Source organism: Metopolophium dirhodum, chromosome 2, assembly GCF_019925205.1.
Source record: "Metopolophium dirhodum isolate CAU chromosome 2, ASM1992520v1, whole genome shotgun sequence".
NCBI classification, from domain to species: domain Eukaryota; kingdom Metazoa; phylum Arthropoda; class Insecta; order Hemiptera; family Aphididae; genus Metopolophium; species Metopolophium dirhodum.
Window position 1 is genome coordinate 20,255,021 of NC_083561.1, and position 21,139 is coordinate 20,276,159.

Here is a 21,139-nt window from a genome sequence, read left to right on the forward strand (position 1 = left end):
ATTTAATAGAAGGCTCCTAGGTTATTGTTTCAAAGGCAGATGAAAAAAATTAAAAATCCTTAGTCACAGTTTTTATTTATAAGCATTTAAAGATCAAATTTTGACAAAATACGGAAAAATCACGAAAAATAGCAAATTATTTTGAGTTGAGAATTCATAAAAAATTTTCTTTTTAAATCTAAGATTTGAAAATGTAATATAAGATTACTCATAAGTTTGTCTACCTTTATCAAAAAAAAAAATGTCTAGAAGAAACTTAAATTAAATTAAATAAATGCTTGTACTAGCATTTTCTATACACGATAAAATTTTGAAAATATTTTGACTCTTTTTGAGCTGTTTACGGACATTGTCAGTTTTTAATTTTTTTACTTTTTTTTCTATAAATATCAATAAATTTTTATTTATTGGGTAAAAAAGCGTGAAAATTTAATATAAGGCTCCTGATATATCGTTCTAATAGCAGTTGAAAAATATTAAAAATACATAGGTACAATTTTTTTTTATAAGCATTTAAAGTTCAAATTTTGACAACATTTATCAAATTTATAATTTATTAATTATTTTGTAGTTAAAAATTTATAAATTTATAAATTTTTAACTTTTATGGCTAAGGATTGAGAATTTAAAACAAGGCTCCACGTAAATAGGTTATATATAAATTACTTTATTCACAATAATATCATCAAATATACTTGGTAAAATCATAAGCTGACTGACCGTTTTCGCTCAGAATCGTTTTTCTTATACAATGATATTATATCATTGAATTCAAATTTAACACCATCCATTACAGTGACCCACTTGTAACCTACTGTACAGCAGAGCGACATTCACTTATCCACCTTTTTTTAAGTATATTAGATAAAATATAATTTATAAGCATTGACTTTTAATATGATCTTAAAAGTAAATTTAAAATATTTTAACTTTACATATTTAGATATCTGATCATAACACGGATACATATTAATTTATTAATGTTTTCATTATTAGAAATATATTTTTTTTTCTAGTGGCTTTTTGACACCAAAAAATTGCATGAATAGTAAAATGTTATATGCTGTATTGCGCTACTAGGACGCTCTTGTACGAACAATAAGTTAATGACCTCGTTAATTTTTTACAAATTAACATGTTAACTTTAAGTTAAATCAGTTTAATCAAAAGTATCTAAATTAAGTTAATTTTCGTCCGAAGAATAATGCAAATTTTTTAATGAGGTTTTTACTTTGATGTATAATTTTAAATTTTCCCATTAATCGTCTTGAGCGTAAAGAAAAACTATCTAATGAACCATATTATGTGTTTAATTTTAGCAAATTACAACATTTTAACTTTAAACTAAGTTAAGTTACCTTTTTTTCAATGTTAACTTTTAACTAAATGAGGTAACGAAAAAAATATGAGGAACTTTTAACTTAACTTAACCTTATTATTTTAAAATTTCTTAACTTAACAAGTTACAAAATAATCGTTAACCGGCTCAGCCTTGCATCTCAGTTTGTTTTAATTTTTAATATGATATGCTTATATGTGCGCTTTTCTTCTGGCAAACTAATCTCACTCACCTCACATTTACCTTATAACTGTAATTCGTATAATTTGTATTTATTTAATTATTTTTGTATTATTAAATTTGTTACAAAACGGTGCAATATCTTCGGCTAACAAATATTTTGAGTTGTGGTTATTACTTTTTATAGCTATGAGTATATTACCTAATTATATACATTATACATACATATAATGTATCACTTACAATTTTGCATTTATTGTGTCTAGCTCAAAAACCATCATCTTATCTAAATTTTTATTTAAATAGAAAACTGTCAAAAATAAATGCTTTGTACGATGAACAGTTATATCAGCTGTTGAGCTGTATAAATGTATAATACGTCTTATATATAACAATTTTATGAATCCTCGCACTCACACAACACTCTCACTGCCATACGAAATTTCTGACGCGCTACAGTATCATCGTATCAACTTAAAAACACAATAAAATATAATAGTTTGTTTATGTCCATTCATCAAACAGCCACAGTATTTAATTTCAAGTTATTTTATATGAGTACAATAAATGTACTAGGTTTCTAAGTTAACGCTCTAAAACTGCATTAGGGGACAGTTATGTTGCAAACGTGACATTGCATAATTATGTGTTATATTAGTTTACAATAATTCTAGTATTATTAAATTTCAGATTTTTTAAATAAAGATATGAGTAAGGAAATAAAAGACATGGATTATACAAGTATGTATATTTAAAAACGTTGTTTCCCCCTTCAACAGATACCTACGAAAATATTATAATATTGTTGAACATTTGATGCAAACATTTAAGTTACTAAATATAATGTATCTGCCTATATATTATTGTAATTAATCAATTCTCTTTAATTTTAGCTAAAATAAGTACGTATTATCACTGTTTTGTTTTGTTTTGTTCATGACGTTTAATTGTTTAATTTTTAATATAGAATAAGCAATAGTTCTATATAATTAACAGATAACTGTATTTTGAATTATCTATAAAAGACAGTATATTACACATATTATAATAAGTAATAGATAATAAGCTATACTAAATTTATTAAAAATTAAATTCTAAAAAATGTTCAGTTGACTGCTGTTAATCTGTACTTTGTGATCGAAACTACTGATTACTTACTGTACTTTTATGTAATAAATATTATATATTATTTATTCTTCTAATTAATGTTCAATTAATATTTAGGGTGGTAATTACGTCAATCGACTGTTATATTCAAACACAGTTTTTGGTTGGAAACATTTTTATTGGTATCAAAAATATAAGAATACACTTCAATGAGAAATTCGGATTTTTGATAAAAATTTAAATTTAAATTATTCTTTAGTAATTTCAAAAATATTAATAATTTGGACTTGAAACTTTTTGCCACAATGTAAAATAATGGTATATTATAGTTTACTTTACACAATCATCTTTCAAAATATTTAGAATACCAGTATTGATTATACGGGAAGTTCGTAATCAACGTTCGTTTTGACTTTGTTTTTTCGTTTGATTCCACAATAATTTTTACCAAATTAAATTACGAGTTATGCAACTTATCGCATTTAAAACAGATTTTTTTTTATTTTACATTTTAAATGTATATTTATCTGTTTTACTGACTCAAAAGCTTCTAAAATTTAACATATTATTATCAAGCTTATTATCATTGATAACTTATCAACAGCTTTTTTGACGCTATACTAGTTTTGGATGCTTCCATTCCCCATTCAGTTAATTTACTTGAACTCACCTTCGTGGTGATTACGTGTATCTTAAACGTTCCACCCGCCTTTGGAGTGTGATCCAATGTTTCTAATGCATTCAAGGGAGGAATCACCGAATCGGCTGATTTACTTAATTCGATTGAAGACTCACTGGAAATAGTTTCGAAGTCAAATATAGACTTTGTTTGAGATTGTGTAAAACTTTTTTATTGATGCTTCTTCTTGTCAGTGTTGCCCGCGTAGTACCATAATATAGTCACAGTCATCTCCAATGATTGTATAATGTTAGAAGCTGTTCCGGCAATATGATATGATCTTAAATAGAAAACCTTTTGAACGGGTGACGACAAGTCATTCAAATAAAGGAGTGCCATAAACATTTGATTATTTGATTGCTGCAAGCTTTTATCACCATAACTCAACGATCTTGTCATATCGATTTTTCCGCTATCGTTAGACGTCAATAAGTACCCTAATATTATTCGATTTATTATTATTTTTCACACTCCACTACAGCTTGAAAATATAAATCTTCAAACTCGTTTCTGTATGCGTAGTGTTTTTCATTTCAATATTAGCCGTTTTTTCTTTGATCGCTAATTGTAATTTGTTATACTCGCGATATGGGTAGGTGCTTCTTCACATTTATCTATTCATTTATCAATGTATCTCTTGATGCCAAATGGTGTTTAATGAACACAGTTTTCAAGTTTGTTATTTAATAGTTATTTAAGTAAAACTCTTTTGTTATCGTCAATTTATAGTTTTACAACTTACAATCCATAGGTTCTATATCTACGTGATAAAATAAATACCTACTATACTAATAGATACTTGAAAATTATTGAAAGCCATAAATCATAACACAGTTAGAAGTTTTAAAATTCTGTCCTAGTTATATTATATTTATAATTAGTATCTTTTTGTTCCAAGCCTACGAAATTTGTATATACCCGGGTGACTTATACGTCTATGTGTATATTATATTATAATATATTTTAGTACCTACGTATATAAGGAGATATTATTATTTTTTTATCACGTTATTATCATGCTATGATGATTATTGAATATTGATAATTCAGTTTAAAATAAGTCAAATAGTCAATAATAACAATAATGACAGTACTTGTTTCTTCCTAAGACTCTGATTTAATATTTTTAGATACCTACCCAAATAATAAAGTTAATAATTAATAATTTATATTTTATAATTTATTTACAGTGACCAGTAAGAAACATTTTTGAGTATTTTTTTTCAATGACTTTTATAATTTATTTTTGTTTGGAAGTTTCTTGATAAATTTACTCTTGTAATATTTTAATTTTTTTAAAAATAATTTTTCAATCAATTGGAAATCATAGAATATTATGAAAGAGCGTTACTTTTTCCAAATATATAGTACTTAGGTCAGCTACACTGTGCGTAGCTATGATTATATTTTTAAAATTTGGTTTTTAATTGCGATTCCGATAAAGTTTGGTCTGGTTAAAGTTTAGTTTGATAGATGCAAATACATTTTGATAACCTAACCTAAGAACCTATCAAAATACTTTTTTTAAACTTGTATATAACTGAAACATATTTTAATTCTTCATATTTTTTGGCATGAATTTGAGCATAATATTTGTGGGGCCTAAAAATATTATATTTTATGTTGATGAGCTATGTAGTTATTATGATAGTTCTATGTTACAAAGAAGTAAAAGATATACAATAAACATTTTAAGTATAAATAAACTATGAAATTAAAATACATATTAAGAAAAAATTTAGATTTGTTTTTTATTTATACAAGAAATAATTTAATTTCAAAGTTGGTACTTAACTGAAAATTTTGAAAATTATCGAGAACTTTTCATATAAATCACTAGATTTTCCACTTAACTATACCATATTATAACTTATTTATAATTATACTTATAAATTACCACCGTGTATTTTGTTTCTAGTTATCGAAAGTATGTTGTTTTTGATTTGTGTTATACAATATTGTATTAGATATCTATCATAATATTATGTACAATTATATTATGTACTTGAAGTTGTATTTAAGTCACAACTTTACAGCCGTACAGTGGGCAAGCGTATTAAGCTGATTCCCATGTTTTTTATAATTTATAATTAGTCATCCAATTTTAATGGTTTTTATGAGTATTTGCCACTGCCAATGCAGCTACAAAAATTACGAAACTTGTAGTTTCCTACCATTACCAGCTATTACCCTCTTTGAATATAGTAATAATAAAATAGCTATACATCTAAATTTAAAATTAAAATACTGTGTCCATGTACTTTTTTCAAAAATATATGAAATACGTATTTGAGTAGGTACCTAAAAAAGTATTTGAATAATTTTACTCCAGTAATTAACAAAAATATTTATAAGATATAATGGCCATCATTGATTATCTTTTAATTGCTTATAACGTTGGCTAATAGGCCAATTAGTGTAATCTTTAATAATGAAAATTGTTTTTGAGAGACTAACATAAAGTTTTTTCTTTATGTACTGTTAAATAAAAAGTTAAATGTTTGTTTTTAAGATGCTAAAATAGTATTTTTATAAAGCAATGGCATACTTACTAAACTAAATGCAATTTTATATTATTTTTTTATGTTACTCAAAAGTGAAGTATCTAGTTGGTTACACTACTTGGCCTATAGTAGTATGAATTATTGTGGCTTGATAATTATTTTAGACAGTGATGGGTCCTGTAGTTGACTTAAAATAATTAAAAACTTTCAATTACTGTAACCCTCAATAGAATATTTGAATATCAGAATAATTTACAATGGAAATATAATATTTATACGCTGTAACCATTAGCTTTCTAATATTTCTTTATTTATTATTTTTGTTATTTGCTGCAGTAATATACATCATAATACAATTATATCAATACATAAATTGTTATATACGCTTGACTCACATTAATAAATCATAGTTAAATTCTTGGTAATGATATATTTTGTAGAAGGATAATAAGTCATACCTATAATTCTTAGATGGTGAATCATAAATTATAATATTATTTTAATTAAATAGTATGTTTATTATTTTATTTCTAGAAGGAAATACTAGTATGTGTGTATTATATTATTATTTATTATATCCTGTTTAAATTTTTCCATTTTTTTATTCAATTTGTTTGATTGATGTTTCACAACTCATAAAATGTTGATTATCATCAATTTTTTACTTACTCACTGAGTAGTTACCATTATTATTTTTATTTTATATTTAATTTGTCATAATTCGACGATTTTTTACATAATACAGTATTTGTATTGATAGAAAATTATAAAATTAATTGAGTAGATGCATAATTAAGTATATTATACAAGAATTAAATAGAAAAAAAAGCACTTAAACTAAAAAAATGAGGTTCCGTGTTATCGTACGACATTAACCTTCTCCACGATTCGACTCGCATCAATTGTTTACTCCTAAAACCACAGACTTGCGATAAAATAAAGGACAAAACCACAATCGTTTGATAGGTTAAAACCGCACATTGTTACTAGGATAAGGCTGCAGCACAATTATTAAAATTGTTGTACCCAAAGACAACACACTTATGATTTTGACCCCAAACAGGTATTTACTATAATACTTATTATATTGCACCTATTTTTTGTATATGTATAGCTTATGAAAAAAAATTAGATATTCAAATAAAAAAAAATTATATTTTAAACAAGTGCTCCTATAAACAAAATACAATTTGATTAAAAATCAAAAATATTACCATCATTCTTCTTCTTCTGGTTAAAAAGGCCTTTCAAGACCATCGCATCTCACACTCACTCCTCCATTCTTCTCTAACCATTGCTCTTTCTTTCCAATTAGTTCCTCCACCTAGCGATTGCACATATTTTTTAAATAACTCTTCCCATCTGGTTTTGGGTCTACCAAGCGGTCTTTTCCCGCACAGATTTTGTTCCATCACTGCTATAATAAATTCATTTTAACTCCTCCAGGCCTGACCTGCCCATTGAAGTCTTCGCATTTTTATCACCTCTGTTATGATTGTGTTTTGGAATAACAATTCGAGCACTGTATCTTTTGTCTTTTTTATATTTGATATTTAAAAAAGTGGGTAAGTGGATGTCGCTTTGCTGTACAGTAGGCTACTTGGGGTCAATGTATAATGGATTATATTAGACTTGAGTTCAATGATATTTTATCATTGTATAAAAAAACGATTCTGAGTGGAGACAGTTCGTCAGTCTAGATTTTTTATATTGTTATTATTTATTTATTATAGCCTGTTAGATGAATTAATATTATGATATTATAATTTTTTATTCGTTCCTATGGTGAGAAACAAAGCATTAGAAATTAAAATCTCACTATTGTCTTCATTATTATTATCATTAATCCCGTAATTTGTCGGTAATTTTTCCCGTGTCATTAAATAATTATAGAGAAATTTGAAAAATGACCTCTCTAAAGTACCATGTTGGATCCAATCTAAGATAAGGTACTGATGTTGAAATCAAAGCACTCCTACTGGTAGAAATTTTGTATACAGAATAAAAAAAAACACCATTGTATAACTTTGCTCAGAATCTAAAATTTAATAATTTATATCTTTTATTATATTTATAATAATAGGTATCTATAAGCATAGATAAACAATATTTAAAATTGTTATTGAACCATAGACATAATAATTTTATTTGAACTATCGAAGGCCGTGTAATCTGGTGGTGAAATCGTTAACCCTATTTCGTGCGGACGAAAACTGGTCTGACTTTTATTTTTAATATAATATTATTTTCCACATTTGTCGTGTTACAAACTAAACTTTTAGTTATAAAATGATCGATAGTGTTAAAATTTTTGCCTATCGACCTTTTTGGAGTCGAAATCAAAAGTATGTGTTTTTCGGATGCAACTGAATAATTCAGTAGACGTATCTCCATCTTACAAGTCCGTAACATATCAATTTTTACGCTCGTATATCTCCGTAAGTTTAACTTTAAACTAAGTTAGGTTACCTTTATTTCAAAGTTAACTTTTAACTAAATGAGGTAATGAAAAAAAATATGAGGAACTTTTAACTTAACTTAAACCTTATTATTTTAAAATTAAAATAAAATAAAATGTAAAGTTAAAATTAGTATCTAGGAAATGCCTCTTTTCTAGCTATTTCTAGCCAAGAAATTATTTTTAGTAGAAACTAAACCAAATCCAACCTAAGTTAGTGATAACAACATAAATTATATCGGGACTCTCATTAGTAAATAGTTGTGATATTCTTGATCATATTATATTTTGTAGGACATTAATTTATTTTAGTATTGCTATAGGTAATTCTTAGATTGTGAATATATACGGTATAATATTATTTATTAAATAGTATGTTTATTATTTTATTTCTAGATTTCAGCCGTATGTACAATTTATATTTATATTTTTATTATTTTAATTTGTTTAGTTAAATTAATTCAATTTATGTGATTTGTGTTAGATAACTCATATAACTTATATGATCATCATCGTCCTCAAATGTTTACTTACTTACTGAGTAATATTATGGCTATGTACTCGTTTAGTTTACAAGTCATCACCCGTAATTGGGTATAACCATTGGCAATTACTAGCATTGTCCAAATAGACCTATAACTAAAAATATAGTAGATAATAAGAATATATTCAGAATTCAAAAAGTCATCGAATACTAAGTGTCAGATAGTTGAAAGTCACTCCGCTGAGAATTTAAAATAATTACGAGAGTACAACTGGTATTATCGTTTTAATTTAAAAAGTATCATGTCTTTGTATAATTTAGATGACAATTATTGTGAAAATACATTATTTGATATACCTAATATAGTATGAGTACCATATTATAATATAATGTTATACTTTATTACGCATGTTCGTTTATTAATTAATGACCGTATATACATGACATTTTGACTGAATTTATATATTAGCATGATAAAATGTTCAAAATATTTTGACTTGTTTTAAGTGGTTAAAAGAAGAAAGTTTCATTTCAAATGTCAATTTAAATTTATTTGTAGGGCCAAAAAGCTTGAAAATTGAATACAAGGCTACTAATATATTGTTACAATGATAATAGAAAAATATTAAAAATACATCGTCACAATTTTTTTTATAAGCATTTAATGTTCAAATTTTGACAACATTTATCAAATTGAAAAAAAATGATTTTGTAGTTAAACATTTATAAAACGTTTCACTTGTAAAGCTAAGGATTGACAATTTAAAACAAGTTTCCACGTATGATTGGGCCGGGTACGTACAAAAATAGTCCGTGGTGCCCGGTCACCAGATGCTTCGTACGCACTCTGTACACACCGACCGACCTGTGTTATGATGTGTATTTATGTATAGCACTCAACAGAAAGTGGACAGGGTCGCCGAGCAAATCCTGTGAGTGCTAGAGTGTGGTAGGTGTGTAAATGTGTGTATATAGGTGTGTGTGCTACAATTAAAATAATAATAAGAAATAACACGGTTTTGAGAAATAAGTCCTGTTGTATTATTGGTAGCAAAATTATAATATGGACAGCAACACAATCATATGTATATAGAATATAAACAACACGGCACTCTCGTACCGACAATATAAAAAACAATGAATAATAATAATATATAATATGTAAAAACTCACAGATTGTCGGTGCTTGCTGGCCAGCCGCTACCACCTGTGCCTGTATAATAATTTTATGATAGGTGCACAACAATAATAGGTTAACAATAATAAAATAACTGGCTATTTGAGCAAGACAATAATATTTAAATGGCAATAGCTAGATACAGCGCTTGTGGCTAAATAATAATAATATAACAGTACAAAATATGAATTAAATAAATCGCACTCGTGACATTATAATATAATAGTATTATGTGAAATAACGACGCGGTGTATCTAGACAAATAGTAATAATAATATGCAAACGGCTATTAGAGCCGGCGCTAACAATTTAATTTAATATTATCTAAACCAATAATAAAATAACCGGCTGTTCGAGCCAGATCACGATATATGAACAATATAATTTGATATTACAACTTACAAGGCGATTCGCGCCTGCAACGCATAATATAATAAAAATAACGATTTGCGCTGCTTTCGCGTTAACGGTAATTAACGGACTGCCGGCTTAGGCGGCTGTGGTAATTATACATGGACCGGCTCGTCGTCGGCGGCCGTGCCGTTTTACGTAATAGATAACAATAATATAGTACAGCAGGTAAATATAATAATATAATAATTCAATTGGACAATAAAATTAATATGTCGTGTGTATGCCGGTCGGTGGCGGAGTGGTGGTACGAGGTGATATAATAATTAAGAATATTTTATTCGTTGGCTTGGACAACGTAAATTGGTAAATAATTTAATTTAATCAGAACAATATCATCAAATTCTTTTTAATATATCATAGGCAGTCTTAGTTCAGAATCGTTTTTCGTATACAATGATGTACCATTGAATTTAAATTTGACACCATCCATTATAGTGACCCACTTGTAACCTACTGTAAAGCAGAGCGACATCCACTTGCCCACCTTTTTTACTATTTAATTTCTAATTGTAAAAATAAAAACGTGGCCCCTTATTTTGTATTTATTCGAAATACGCTTTGTATCAAACCACATGATATAAAAAACCTATAGCGATTAACAATGCAGATTATGAATGATGACTTATGAATTAGGATAAGGACTTTAAATTTTGTTTTACTGGCAGCCTATTTGAATAAACCTATAAACTATTCATTTTTAAAATAAATATCCCTCTATTTAAATGTTTAATTAAGTTTCATTTAATGATTATTATTAACTCATTAATTATTATTATAATTTTTTGTAGAGCAAGTGGGTACGTATATTTTTATTTTTTTTTTTAGTCTGTTAGAGATTTCAAGATAATAATATTAGGTATAATATTAATTATTTCGTCCATTGGCTTGAATGTAAATTTGTTGATAAATTAAACATGGATGATCAGAAACATTAGAATACGTGTCATTTGCTAAGTCTTAATTTATGAGAAACTGTTTTAAAAAAATGTTCAAAATTAATATTTCCATAATACAATAAAACCTTAGGTGGGTTCTGTTGGTTCTGTAAATTATAAATTAAATACCTTTCAAATGTGAAGCACACGAAATAATAAGTATATATTTGTTTAAATATCTATTATTAATTAATATGCATAATGCACATACCTAGTCCCTAATATATAATATCCCAACAAAAACACTTCGTCGAACTACGTGTAAAAAATTGCTAAGTAAAAAAAAACTAGTCATCTATAAGACTTCAGCATTATAAATATGTGATATCATAAATAAATGCTAAGTTAACTTAAATTTAAAAAAAACTAGTAATTTATAATACATAAACATTATAAAGATGTGATATCAAGAATAAATGCTAAGTAAATTAAATTTGAAATTAATTGATTCTATCTCAATTATTTATTTACTTTGCGAGAATTTATTTTCTTTATAAATTAATAATTAAGACTTTTTTATAAAACAAATTTAGTAACATTTGTCATGGAAATTTGTTAAATAGTCCAGTTATGAATAGACATGTTTATTTGTCAAAATATATAAACACACTAGTGGTTTTATTTTTTAAATAATTTCTCCTTTTTCGTAACTTCTGTTTGTATGTCTTAGAAACCATTTTAGAAATAAAGAATCACAAATTATAATATAAATAAATAATAAAATACGACCTACTACAACACTGTAACAAACGAGACAACAAATAAAACGTGGTTTGCGCGGCGGCGGCGGCGAATAAACACATCTACACCGAACGTCACTAGAAAAGTAGAAACATGAATGTCGAAAACATTCGATATTATAAGCGAAGACGCGGGCAACGGCGGGAACCGCAAGTCGCAACCGCTGCCCAGTGTACGACCGCGACGAAAACGTATACGGAATAGAGGGGGTTATACGGTCTCCGGTGGCTGGCAGTAATGTTGTCCGAATAATGATAAAGACCGATAAGAGTGGTTGTACGGTGGTTAACCTGTGGTTACCCTGTGACCAATTTGAGGTGGTGTTGCACAGCAAGTCGGGGGATATTTTCGATTTGCGGAACGGAGCGTAGCGACGAGTGTCGCTAGCATGGCATCACTGTACGATGTTTTTTCAAATTGGTGTCACTGTAATATGCTGGTATATGCTGGTATGGTATTGTGGTATAAACTTATCATTTTTCGGACAACTGCCCCCAACCCTACGGTCTCGTGCGCTGCTGCGTGAAACGTAATAACTAAAAACGGTCGAGCACAATATCTTTTTGCTAATATATTCGTTATTATTCAACCAATTTTTTCGAAAATAACAAAGGTATAATCTACAAATCATGCCCGATCTATTGATACCACAAACAGACCAATCCGTTCATTCATTAGGTCTGTAGCCCTGGCTAAAGAAAACGGGCAAATTTACACACATTCAATGGGCAAACTCTGGCTCGTGTAATATACTACGGTAGTGACCGCTTCGCTTTTTTTTTTACTTAGCTTCGCGCCACTACCATCGCGCTGGATGATACGGGCTGTCAATATATTTATATATATATTATATATATATATATATCGATATATTGATACATCATACTTCATACTATTTCATTTTCGGAAGAGAAAATATGAATATAATTTTGTATCTAATTGTATAATAATATATATATTTTTTGTAGCAAACTTTGGTAAATATATTTTATGTTTATTGTCATATTTTTACTTACGCTTTTCGTGGGATGGACAAATTAAATATTGTTGGTAACTTATATCCTGTATTGAAGAGATTCAAACATTTTTATTAAATAGTTGAATGTGTTGTATATAACACTCCTAACGAATGACGTATGACGTTTTCAGCTTCACATGTTTGCTCTATACCTAATATATTACAAACGTATAACTTATGTGAATGTTTTTCTAAAGAAAACCCATTTTCATAATTCCATTTAACTAGTTGTTATGGATTTCTTCAGAATAATGTTATCTTTCTATCTTGTATTTATAATGGTGTCTAACTATTCGTTCTTGTCCACAAGCACCTTAAATTGCAGTTTACAAGTTCACATATCGGTTTGACATTTTCAGTTTTTATTTATACGTTTAATTTACTGTACCATTATTACTATAATTAATTAATTATTAACGTTTTAAATAACATTTTATAAAAATGTGATAGACTTTATTACCCAAAAAATCTAGATATTATCTTTAATCATGATAATAGTTATATACATAATATGCCTATAAAAGTATAATTTATTTTACTCTATTCTTATAAATTAAACATTATCAATTGCAGTACAAAATACAGGAGGTAAGTATTATTTAATAATTTTTAATATTTAATAGATACGTAATAATATTATTGGGGGACGGAGTGGCCGAGCGGACTAAGGCGTCGGTGACGCACACCGGTGCTGTTTCGATAACTCGGTCGCGGGTGGCATTTTTCTTCGGGCAAGTCACGGTGTCCGGAAAACAAGTGCCGCCATCCCCAAACTGGGCATGGCAGATACCTACACAAGCGTCTAGAGACAGAAAACGCCGAATGGCTGCAAGATGGCGGCCTTATGCTCTTATCAATCGTACCTCTTATCTTCACAAATATTTATCAGTATTATCACAGAATAGTATGTGATATTATCTCAAGAGATTATGAAATATTACAAACATTCATAGTTCATAAAAATAATTATAATTTATAATATCTATTAATTCCTAACTATATTTCAAATGTTCAATTAGAATATCAAATCAGGTAAATAGTTATAAATTATAATTAAATGTCAATATTCAAATTGTTAAGTATAATAATATAGTTAGGTTCACATTAACTGTAATAATAATAATAAATAAAAATATGAGTGTGTGAGCCCACCATTACACTCTGGGGAAGTAAAATTTTTTTCATAAATATTGAGACGCTTGAAATTATAAGTGAATTAGGGAGAAAGTGAGAAAATTCAATACAATAAAAATAAACGTTCATGCTGCCGCCACCATGCATGACTTGCAAAATAAATAAATAAACAAACGTGTCGTTTCATTTTTCATTACAATTTTTTTTCCAAGCATACCTCAAGAATGAAGTTTTACTTCAATAATAATTACAAAATAATAGGTATACACAATATACGTCATAATACACAACAAACAATGTCTTGTATAGTTACAGGCGTTACAGTTAAATAGTTATAAGAAAATATCAACATTCAATATTCAAATATTCAATGTCCATCAATAATAAGGATGCACTTATATTATTCTTTTCGATTTGGTTCGGTACTGAAAGTTTAAATACTTATTACTTAATATTTCATAATAATAAAATAATATAATAATAATATAATTTACCACATAATAAAAGTATACTGTGATAATACTGATAAATATTTGTGAAGATAAGAGGTACGATTGATAAAAGCATAAGGCCGCCATCTTGCAGCCATTCGGCGTTTTCTGTCTCTAGACGCTTGTTAAATCGAGCTGTAAATGTAACTTATATCGGGTATACATATACACAGATGAAAATGGATGAAAACCGAATCGATTGGACCAAAATGTTTTGCATATACCTGATGATTTTTATGAGAGTTTTTATAAAGAATGTGTACACATGGTTTTTCATTAACTGACAGAAATACAGCTAAAAATGTGTGTTTTATTGAACGTATTGACTAATAGTATGATAATGATAATCCTATACTTTAAAATGATAAGTAGAGAACCCGTGGAACCCCCTAGGTATAAGCCACCCATGGAACGGAAAACGCCGGCTACAGAGAACCCGTGGCGTAAAAAATTAAATACCGCTCCGTCTCTACCGTCCGCCAGACCCGTTACCGTCGATTCTTTAGCGCGTCCAATCGCGTACCTTCGCCTCCGTGGTGGTCGGTTGGTTTTCAAATTTTTCGAAAATAAAACGTTTTTCGATAAATGTTACGCTTTTACTCCGTTTTTCGCATTTTTGACATTTTCTCATCCCCATTTTCACACACTTCGTTTGTTTTAAAAACCTTCAATGTGGGATTTGTACGCAATATCGGTCCATAGCCATCGCAATCGACGCCAGCGTCGGTCGTTATTATTGCTTTTTTCATCTTTTCAATCGCTGTTTGTGCTCTATTTGATTAGTTTTAGATTCTGAGCGAAGCGATGAATGTATTGATTTTACAATGATGTTTTTTTTTTTTATTTTTTTTATTTTTTTTTTATTTTTGTGTCTGTCATCACCTTTTAGGACAGTAAAAGTGCTTGGATTTTCTTCAATAGTAACTTTTCTGATAGGAAAGTGAATCTAGTTGGTACTTTGGGGGGTCAAAAGTAAAAATTTCCCAGTAGTTTTCACAAGCGACGTGAAAAACAAAAGAAAAATTAAGGAAAACCGGAATTTTTACGCAAAATCTGTTTTTGAGAAAATCGATTTTGGTTTTTGGTGTAACTCTAAAACAAATGACCGTAGGGGACATGAAATTTTGACTGAATGTTTATATTAGCATTTTCTATACACCATAAAATTTACAAAATATTCTGACTCTTTTTGAGCTGTTTACGGCCATTGTCAGTTTTTAATTTTTTTAGTTTTTTTCTCTATAATTATCAATAAAATTTTATCTGTTGAGTAAAAAAGTTTGAAAATTTAATAGAAGGCTCCTAGGTTATTGTTTCAAAGGCAGATGAAAAAAATTAAAAATCCTTAGTCACAGTTTTTATTTATAAGCATTTAAAGATCAAATTTTGACAAAATACGGAAAAATCACGAAAAATAGCAAATTATTTTGAGTTGAGAATTCATAAAAATTTTTCTTTTTAAATCTAAGATTGGAAAATGTAATATAAGATTACTCATAAGTTTGTCTACCTTTATCAAAAAAAAATTAAATCAAATTTTTATGAGCGTCTGAAATTTATATTTTTATAACATTTGATATTTACTCGATTTCTCATGTAACAATTTTCTTATTTTATTGTAATTAAAAAACGAATGACTGTAGATACTTGAAAATTTCACTGAATGTTTATATTAGCATTTTCTATACACCATAAAATGTTGAAAATATTTTGACACTTTTTGAGCTGTTTACGGACATTGTCAGTTTTCAATTTTTTTAGTTTTTTTTTCTAAAAAAGCGTGAAAATTTAATATAAGGCTCCTGATATATCGTTCTAATAGCAGTTGAAAAATATTAAAAATACATTGGCACAATTTTTTTTTATAAGCATTTAAAGTTCAAATTTTGACAACATTTATCAAATTTATAATTTATAAATTATTTTGTAGTTAAAAATTTATAAATTTACAAATTTTTAACTTTTATGGCTAAGGATTGAAAATTTAAAACAAGGCTCCACGTAAATAGGTTATATATAAATTACTTTTTTCACAATAATATCATCAAATATACTTGGTAAAATCATAGACTGACTGACCGTTTTCGCTCAGAATCGTTTTTCTTATACAATGATTTTATATCATTGAATTCAAATTTAACACAATCCATTACAGTGACCCACTTGTAACCTACTGTACAGCAGAGCGACATCCACTTATCCACGTTTTTTTTTTTGAAACCCATGGATATGTGGTTTATACACTTTAAAATTCACGTTCACGAAATGTCAGTCGGTCTTCGTTTCAACGCACAACTGATAGATACTGTTGTTTTTGTTTTGTTTTTGATTCAATAAATATTGCATTATATTATTGTAGACATATTGTTTGGTCCTTAATTACGTAGGTATATTGCTTAACGTAAACACAATTTTGTGGTTTGATTTCAATAGATGTATTATTCAATCATACATTATAATAATGTAATAATAATAATAATAACTGTCAGATCATTGAATAAATTACAATTAAAGTTAAACAGCGTGTAGATACATCGTATCGAAGAGTCTCGCTAGAGACTCCTTTCTGTGCATAAGTAACACCGATAAGAAACAGCACACCGACAACCGATAGCGAGACTATTATACATTAAGTTTCGTTTCGGCGCTCGGACCTCTCACTCGCACGCGTTGGTTGAATGCAGAGTGCGAGAGAGACAGAGCTAAAAACTGCAGTTTTGTGAGTCTTTTTCTTTCGTCCGTCATACAGCGAGATGCGGCCGCCCAAACTTCCCCTTCCAACGCCGCGCCGTAGCAACCGCCACGCGCCGGCCGCTACCGTACCGCGAACCTCACCCACAACAACAGCTAGCTAGTCTTCTATTCTATTCTATGGCTATTCTATTCACTCTGCGAACGCCGTGGAACATACTACGATTTGTAAATTTTGCTGTTACAATAAGTATAATTTTTTTGTCACAAATTCGTATGAAATTTATTATATGATACTTTACATAACCTTTGCATTGTATGTTCTTGTAAAAATGTCCAAGAATTTCAATCAAATATTATGCGAGTACCCATAAAAAATGATTCGAAAATAAGGTATGAGTTAAAAACACTTATGGATTTCGAACGTTCAATTAAAAAAACCTGGACTACATGTTTAAATTGTAACAAGGATACACCTCATAATGTTCAGGTTGATCCAAAAATTACCAACAAAGTTTTGATTATTCAATTACAGTTGGAAAACTCCTATAATAGCAATCCTGGAGATTATATATTCTGTAATTTTTACAAAATAAAGGCTTTGCCAACGTCTGTACTGAAAATTCACAATCGCTCCTATAAGCTACACAGCTGCATTTTCTACGAGAATAATCTTAAATCTGGCAGATACAGCATAATGATCAGGGAGAACAAAACCAACTGGGTACAAATAAAAAACCAAATCACGAAAATACAAAAGTGGCCCCAGAATTCCAAAAACGCCCACATTTTAGTATTCGAAGCAAAATAATTACATTGTCCTGAGATATCACAGTAAAACGTGCTTCGGAAAAATAATTGAAATCCTCAAAAAAACTACTTTGGAGTTGTTGACTTGTTTACAACAATATAATTGATATAAATTTAAATTATGGCTGTAATCAGAGCCGTGCCGTTACGATTTGGCGCCCGGGGCAAAATTAAAAATATTCGCCCCCTATTTTATTTATCATTAATCATAATGCGTTTCATTCCTATTTAATTTAATTTAATTTTTTTTTTTACAACGTATTTTGAACATTAATTTGACAAAAAACTAAAGTTAATTGTAATAGTAATTATTAAACAAAATAGTTAGGTATAATTTATTAATTTATACCGTATTAAATAATTAAAAATGATAAAAATCACAAATTATATTATATATATACATGTTATATTTACAAACGTATCATAAGAGCGTATCATAAGAGCGTATCATATATAAGTATCATATAGTTAAAACTTAATTTTTCTGGACTTTATTGAAGCAAAATCTTCAATGACGTCTTCAAAATCAATGCTTTTTGTTATTTCATGCTCAATTGATAATATTGCAGAATTGGTTAATCTGTTTTGCGACATGGTTGACCGTAAATACGTCTTAGTTAGTTTCAATTTACTAAAAGAGCGTTCCCCAGAAGCGACGGTAACAGGCATGGTAAGAAACAATCTATATGCAGTCATTAAGTTTGGACAAGTTGAATCAAGTTCATATTTTTTAATTGCGTTTAAAATATTTAAAGCAGTTGCGTTTAAGTCTGGTAAAATTGCTTTTACTTGATATTTAAAAAATTCGATTTCGTTAATTATTTCCTGGTCAATATCTTCGTTGTATTTGATAGCTAAATCAGCTGCATATTTTTTAAATTTTTCAACTGGTGTAACAGATAGTGAATGAGCAGAAAGGAATTGAAAATCATCAGCAATATTTGATAATTTTTCAAACCTCCATTTCATTTGAGCCATCATATTATCAAGAACTTTGTAGTATTCCAATGTTAAAAATTGATCTGCAGAAATATCTTCACCCGATGAATTTTCTCCACTCATAACTTTCCTTTTTATTGTCCTTTTGATTTTTAATTCAGATTTTATTCCAACTTTATCACAAATACTAATAGCTTCAGTTTTAATTTGTTCATTTCCACTATCACGCATTTCTTGGAGAGAAACATTTAAACAATTTATCCTTTTTGAAGCCTGATCTATTGAAATATTTGAGCTTTGTAATAATTTATTTACACGATATATTTGATTCAATATTTTATCCCACATGACTAAAAAATAAATATCTGGTTAATAATAATCTGGTTTTTATTTACTAACGCTTATCGCACTTCGCGTGCTCGACGTGCAGTCGATTTTGAGATAAAGAATACGATAATTTATTATAAAGCCAATAATATAACAAGAATAAAACGTTTGGTTGACTAATTGTTACTCCTCAAACATAGTCAGAAATTTGTTCAGAAAAAATTTGTAATGGACCAAAATAATTGTAAAACAATAATCTTTCTCATATATTTTATTTATGTAAAGTTTAAAATATTATAAAAATGTTTGGCGCCCCTTTAAACCATTGGCCCGGGGCATATGCCCCCTAGGCCCCCCCCCCCCACGGCACGGCTCTGGCTGTAATATATTATATTATGATTAATTTACACGATATTTATACGATAAACAATAGTATTATTATAATGCATATTTACAATAATTACAATAAAGTATATAAGTACATGTTTGCTTGTCTTTAATATTTGAATTTATAATATGTAAGAAACATATTTCCAAATAAAATTAAATATAATAATATATATAATCCTCAGTATATCACAGTACAACGTGCTTCGGAAAAATAATTGAAATCCTCAAAAAAACTACTTCGGAGAAGTAAAAAAGGCTTTCTGTGCGTAAGTTGAAGAGATTAGATAGAACTTTGGTGTTAATAAAGATGTGAAATCAATCTCAAAGTTCTGTGCCAAAAAGGGCCACGGTTGAAAAAATAGAATTTGGAGCTTAATAAAGAAGTGAAATCAATACCCAAATTATGTGCCTCAACTTGAAAAAATATCTTATTCAAAAAAATTTCAAGATGTTCAACTGTACAAACATTAAAAGTAAATATTAGCACAGAACGGCGTACAATAATGATGAATTAGCCTTAAATCGGAGTTGTTGACTTGTTTATCTGTCTGACTAGAATTTTTGTTGATAATCTGTAATTAGGGCCGCTTTGTGCTAATTTTCTCATTAGTATGAATTTTTGTTGACAAACTGTAATTCACGCCGTTCTGTGCTAATATTTTATCTTAATGTTTGTACAGTTGAACATCTTGAAATTTTTTTGAATAAGATATTTTTTCAAGTTGAGGCACATAATTTGGGTATTGATTTCACTTCTTTATTAAGCTCCAAATTCTATTTTTTCAACCGTGGCCCTTTTTGGCACAGAACTTTGAGATTGATTTCACATCTTTATTAACACCAAAGTTCTATCTTTTCTCCCAATCTCTTCAACTTACGCACAGAAAGCCTTTTTTACTTCTCCGAAGTAGTTTTTTTGAGGATTATATTATACGATTACATCGATGTGTATCGAATATATCGGTTAACGTCGCTCCGTAGTCACAGCTTAAGTGTTGAAATTTTGACGATTGATGTCAACACAAACTGTGGCTCGGTAGGATAGGCGTAGGCTCCCCAAACGTAGGTTGTTAGGTAGGTTCGAGTTCAAATCCGTCGTACGCTCTCCGGGCGGCGATTTTCTGTGCCATATGGAATAATACAGTCGCCTGCCTGACAACTAAACTTTTTGCATTTTTTTTCGATTTTTTTCACGCTTTTTTCATAAAAATATATAATATACACTACAGGTACATGTTTATATGTATTGTGTTGGTTTTTATATAATGTATCTATATGTTATTTATTTTATAATTACACATTTCTCAAAATGTTCATTGTT

At 28.5% G+C, this 21,139-nt stretch overlaps 1 protein-coding gene across 1 annotated transcript; it reads right to left on the reverse strand.

Moving 5' to 3' along the window:
* Window positions 1-18,630: 18,630 nt before the first annotated feature.
* On the reverse strand, window positions 18,631-19,332 carry LOC132938805 (uncharacterized). Its single transcript, XM_061005815.1, has one exon. The coding sequence runs from the start codon at window positions 19,330-19,332 to the stop codon at window positions 18,631-18,633; it is 702 nt and encodes a 233-aa protein (XP_060861798.1).
* Window positions 19,333-21,139: the final 1,807 nt, after the last annotated feature.

Excerpts from the sequence above, each read along its gene's own strand:
- LOC132938805 (XM_061005815.1), bottom strand. The coding sequence starts at position 19,332 with ATGCGTGATAGTGGAAATGAACAAATTAAAACTGAAGCTATTAGTATT.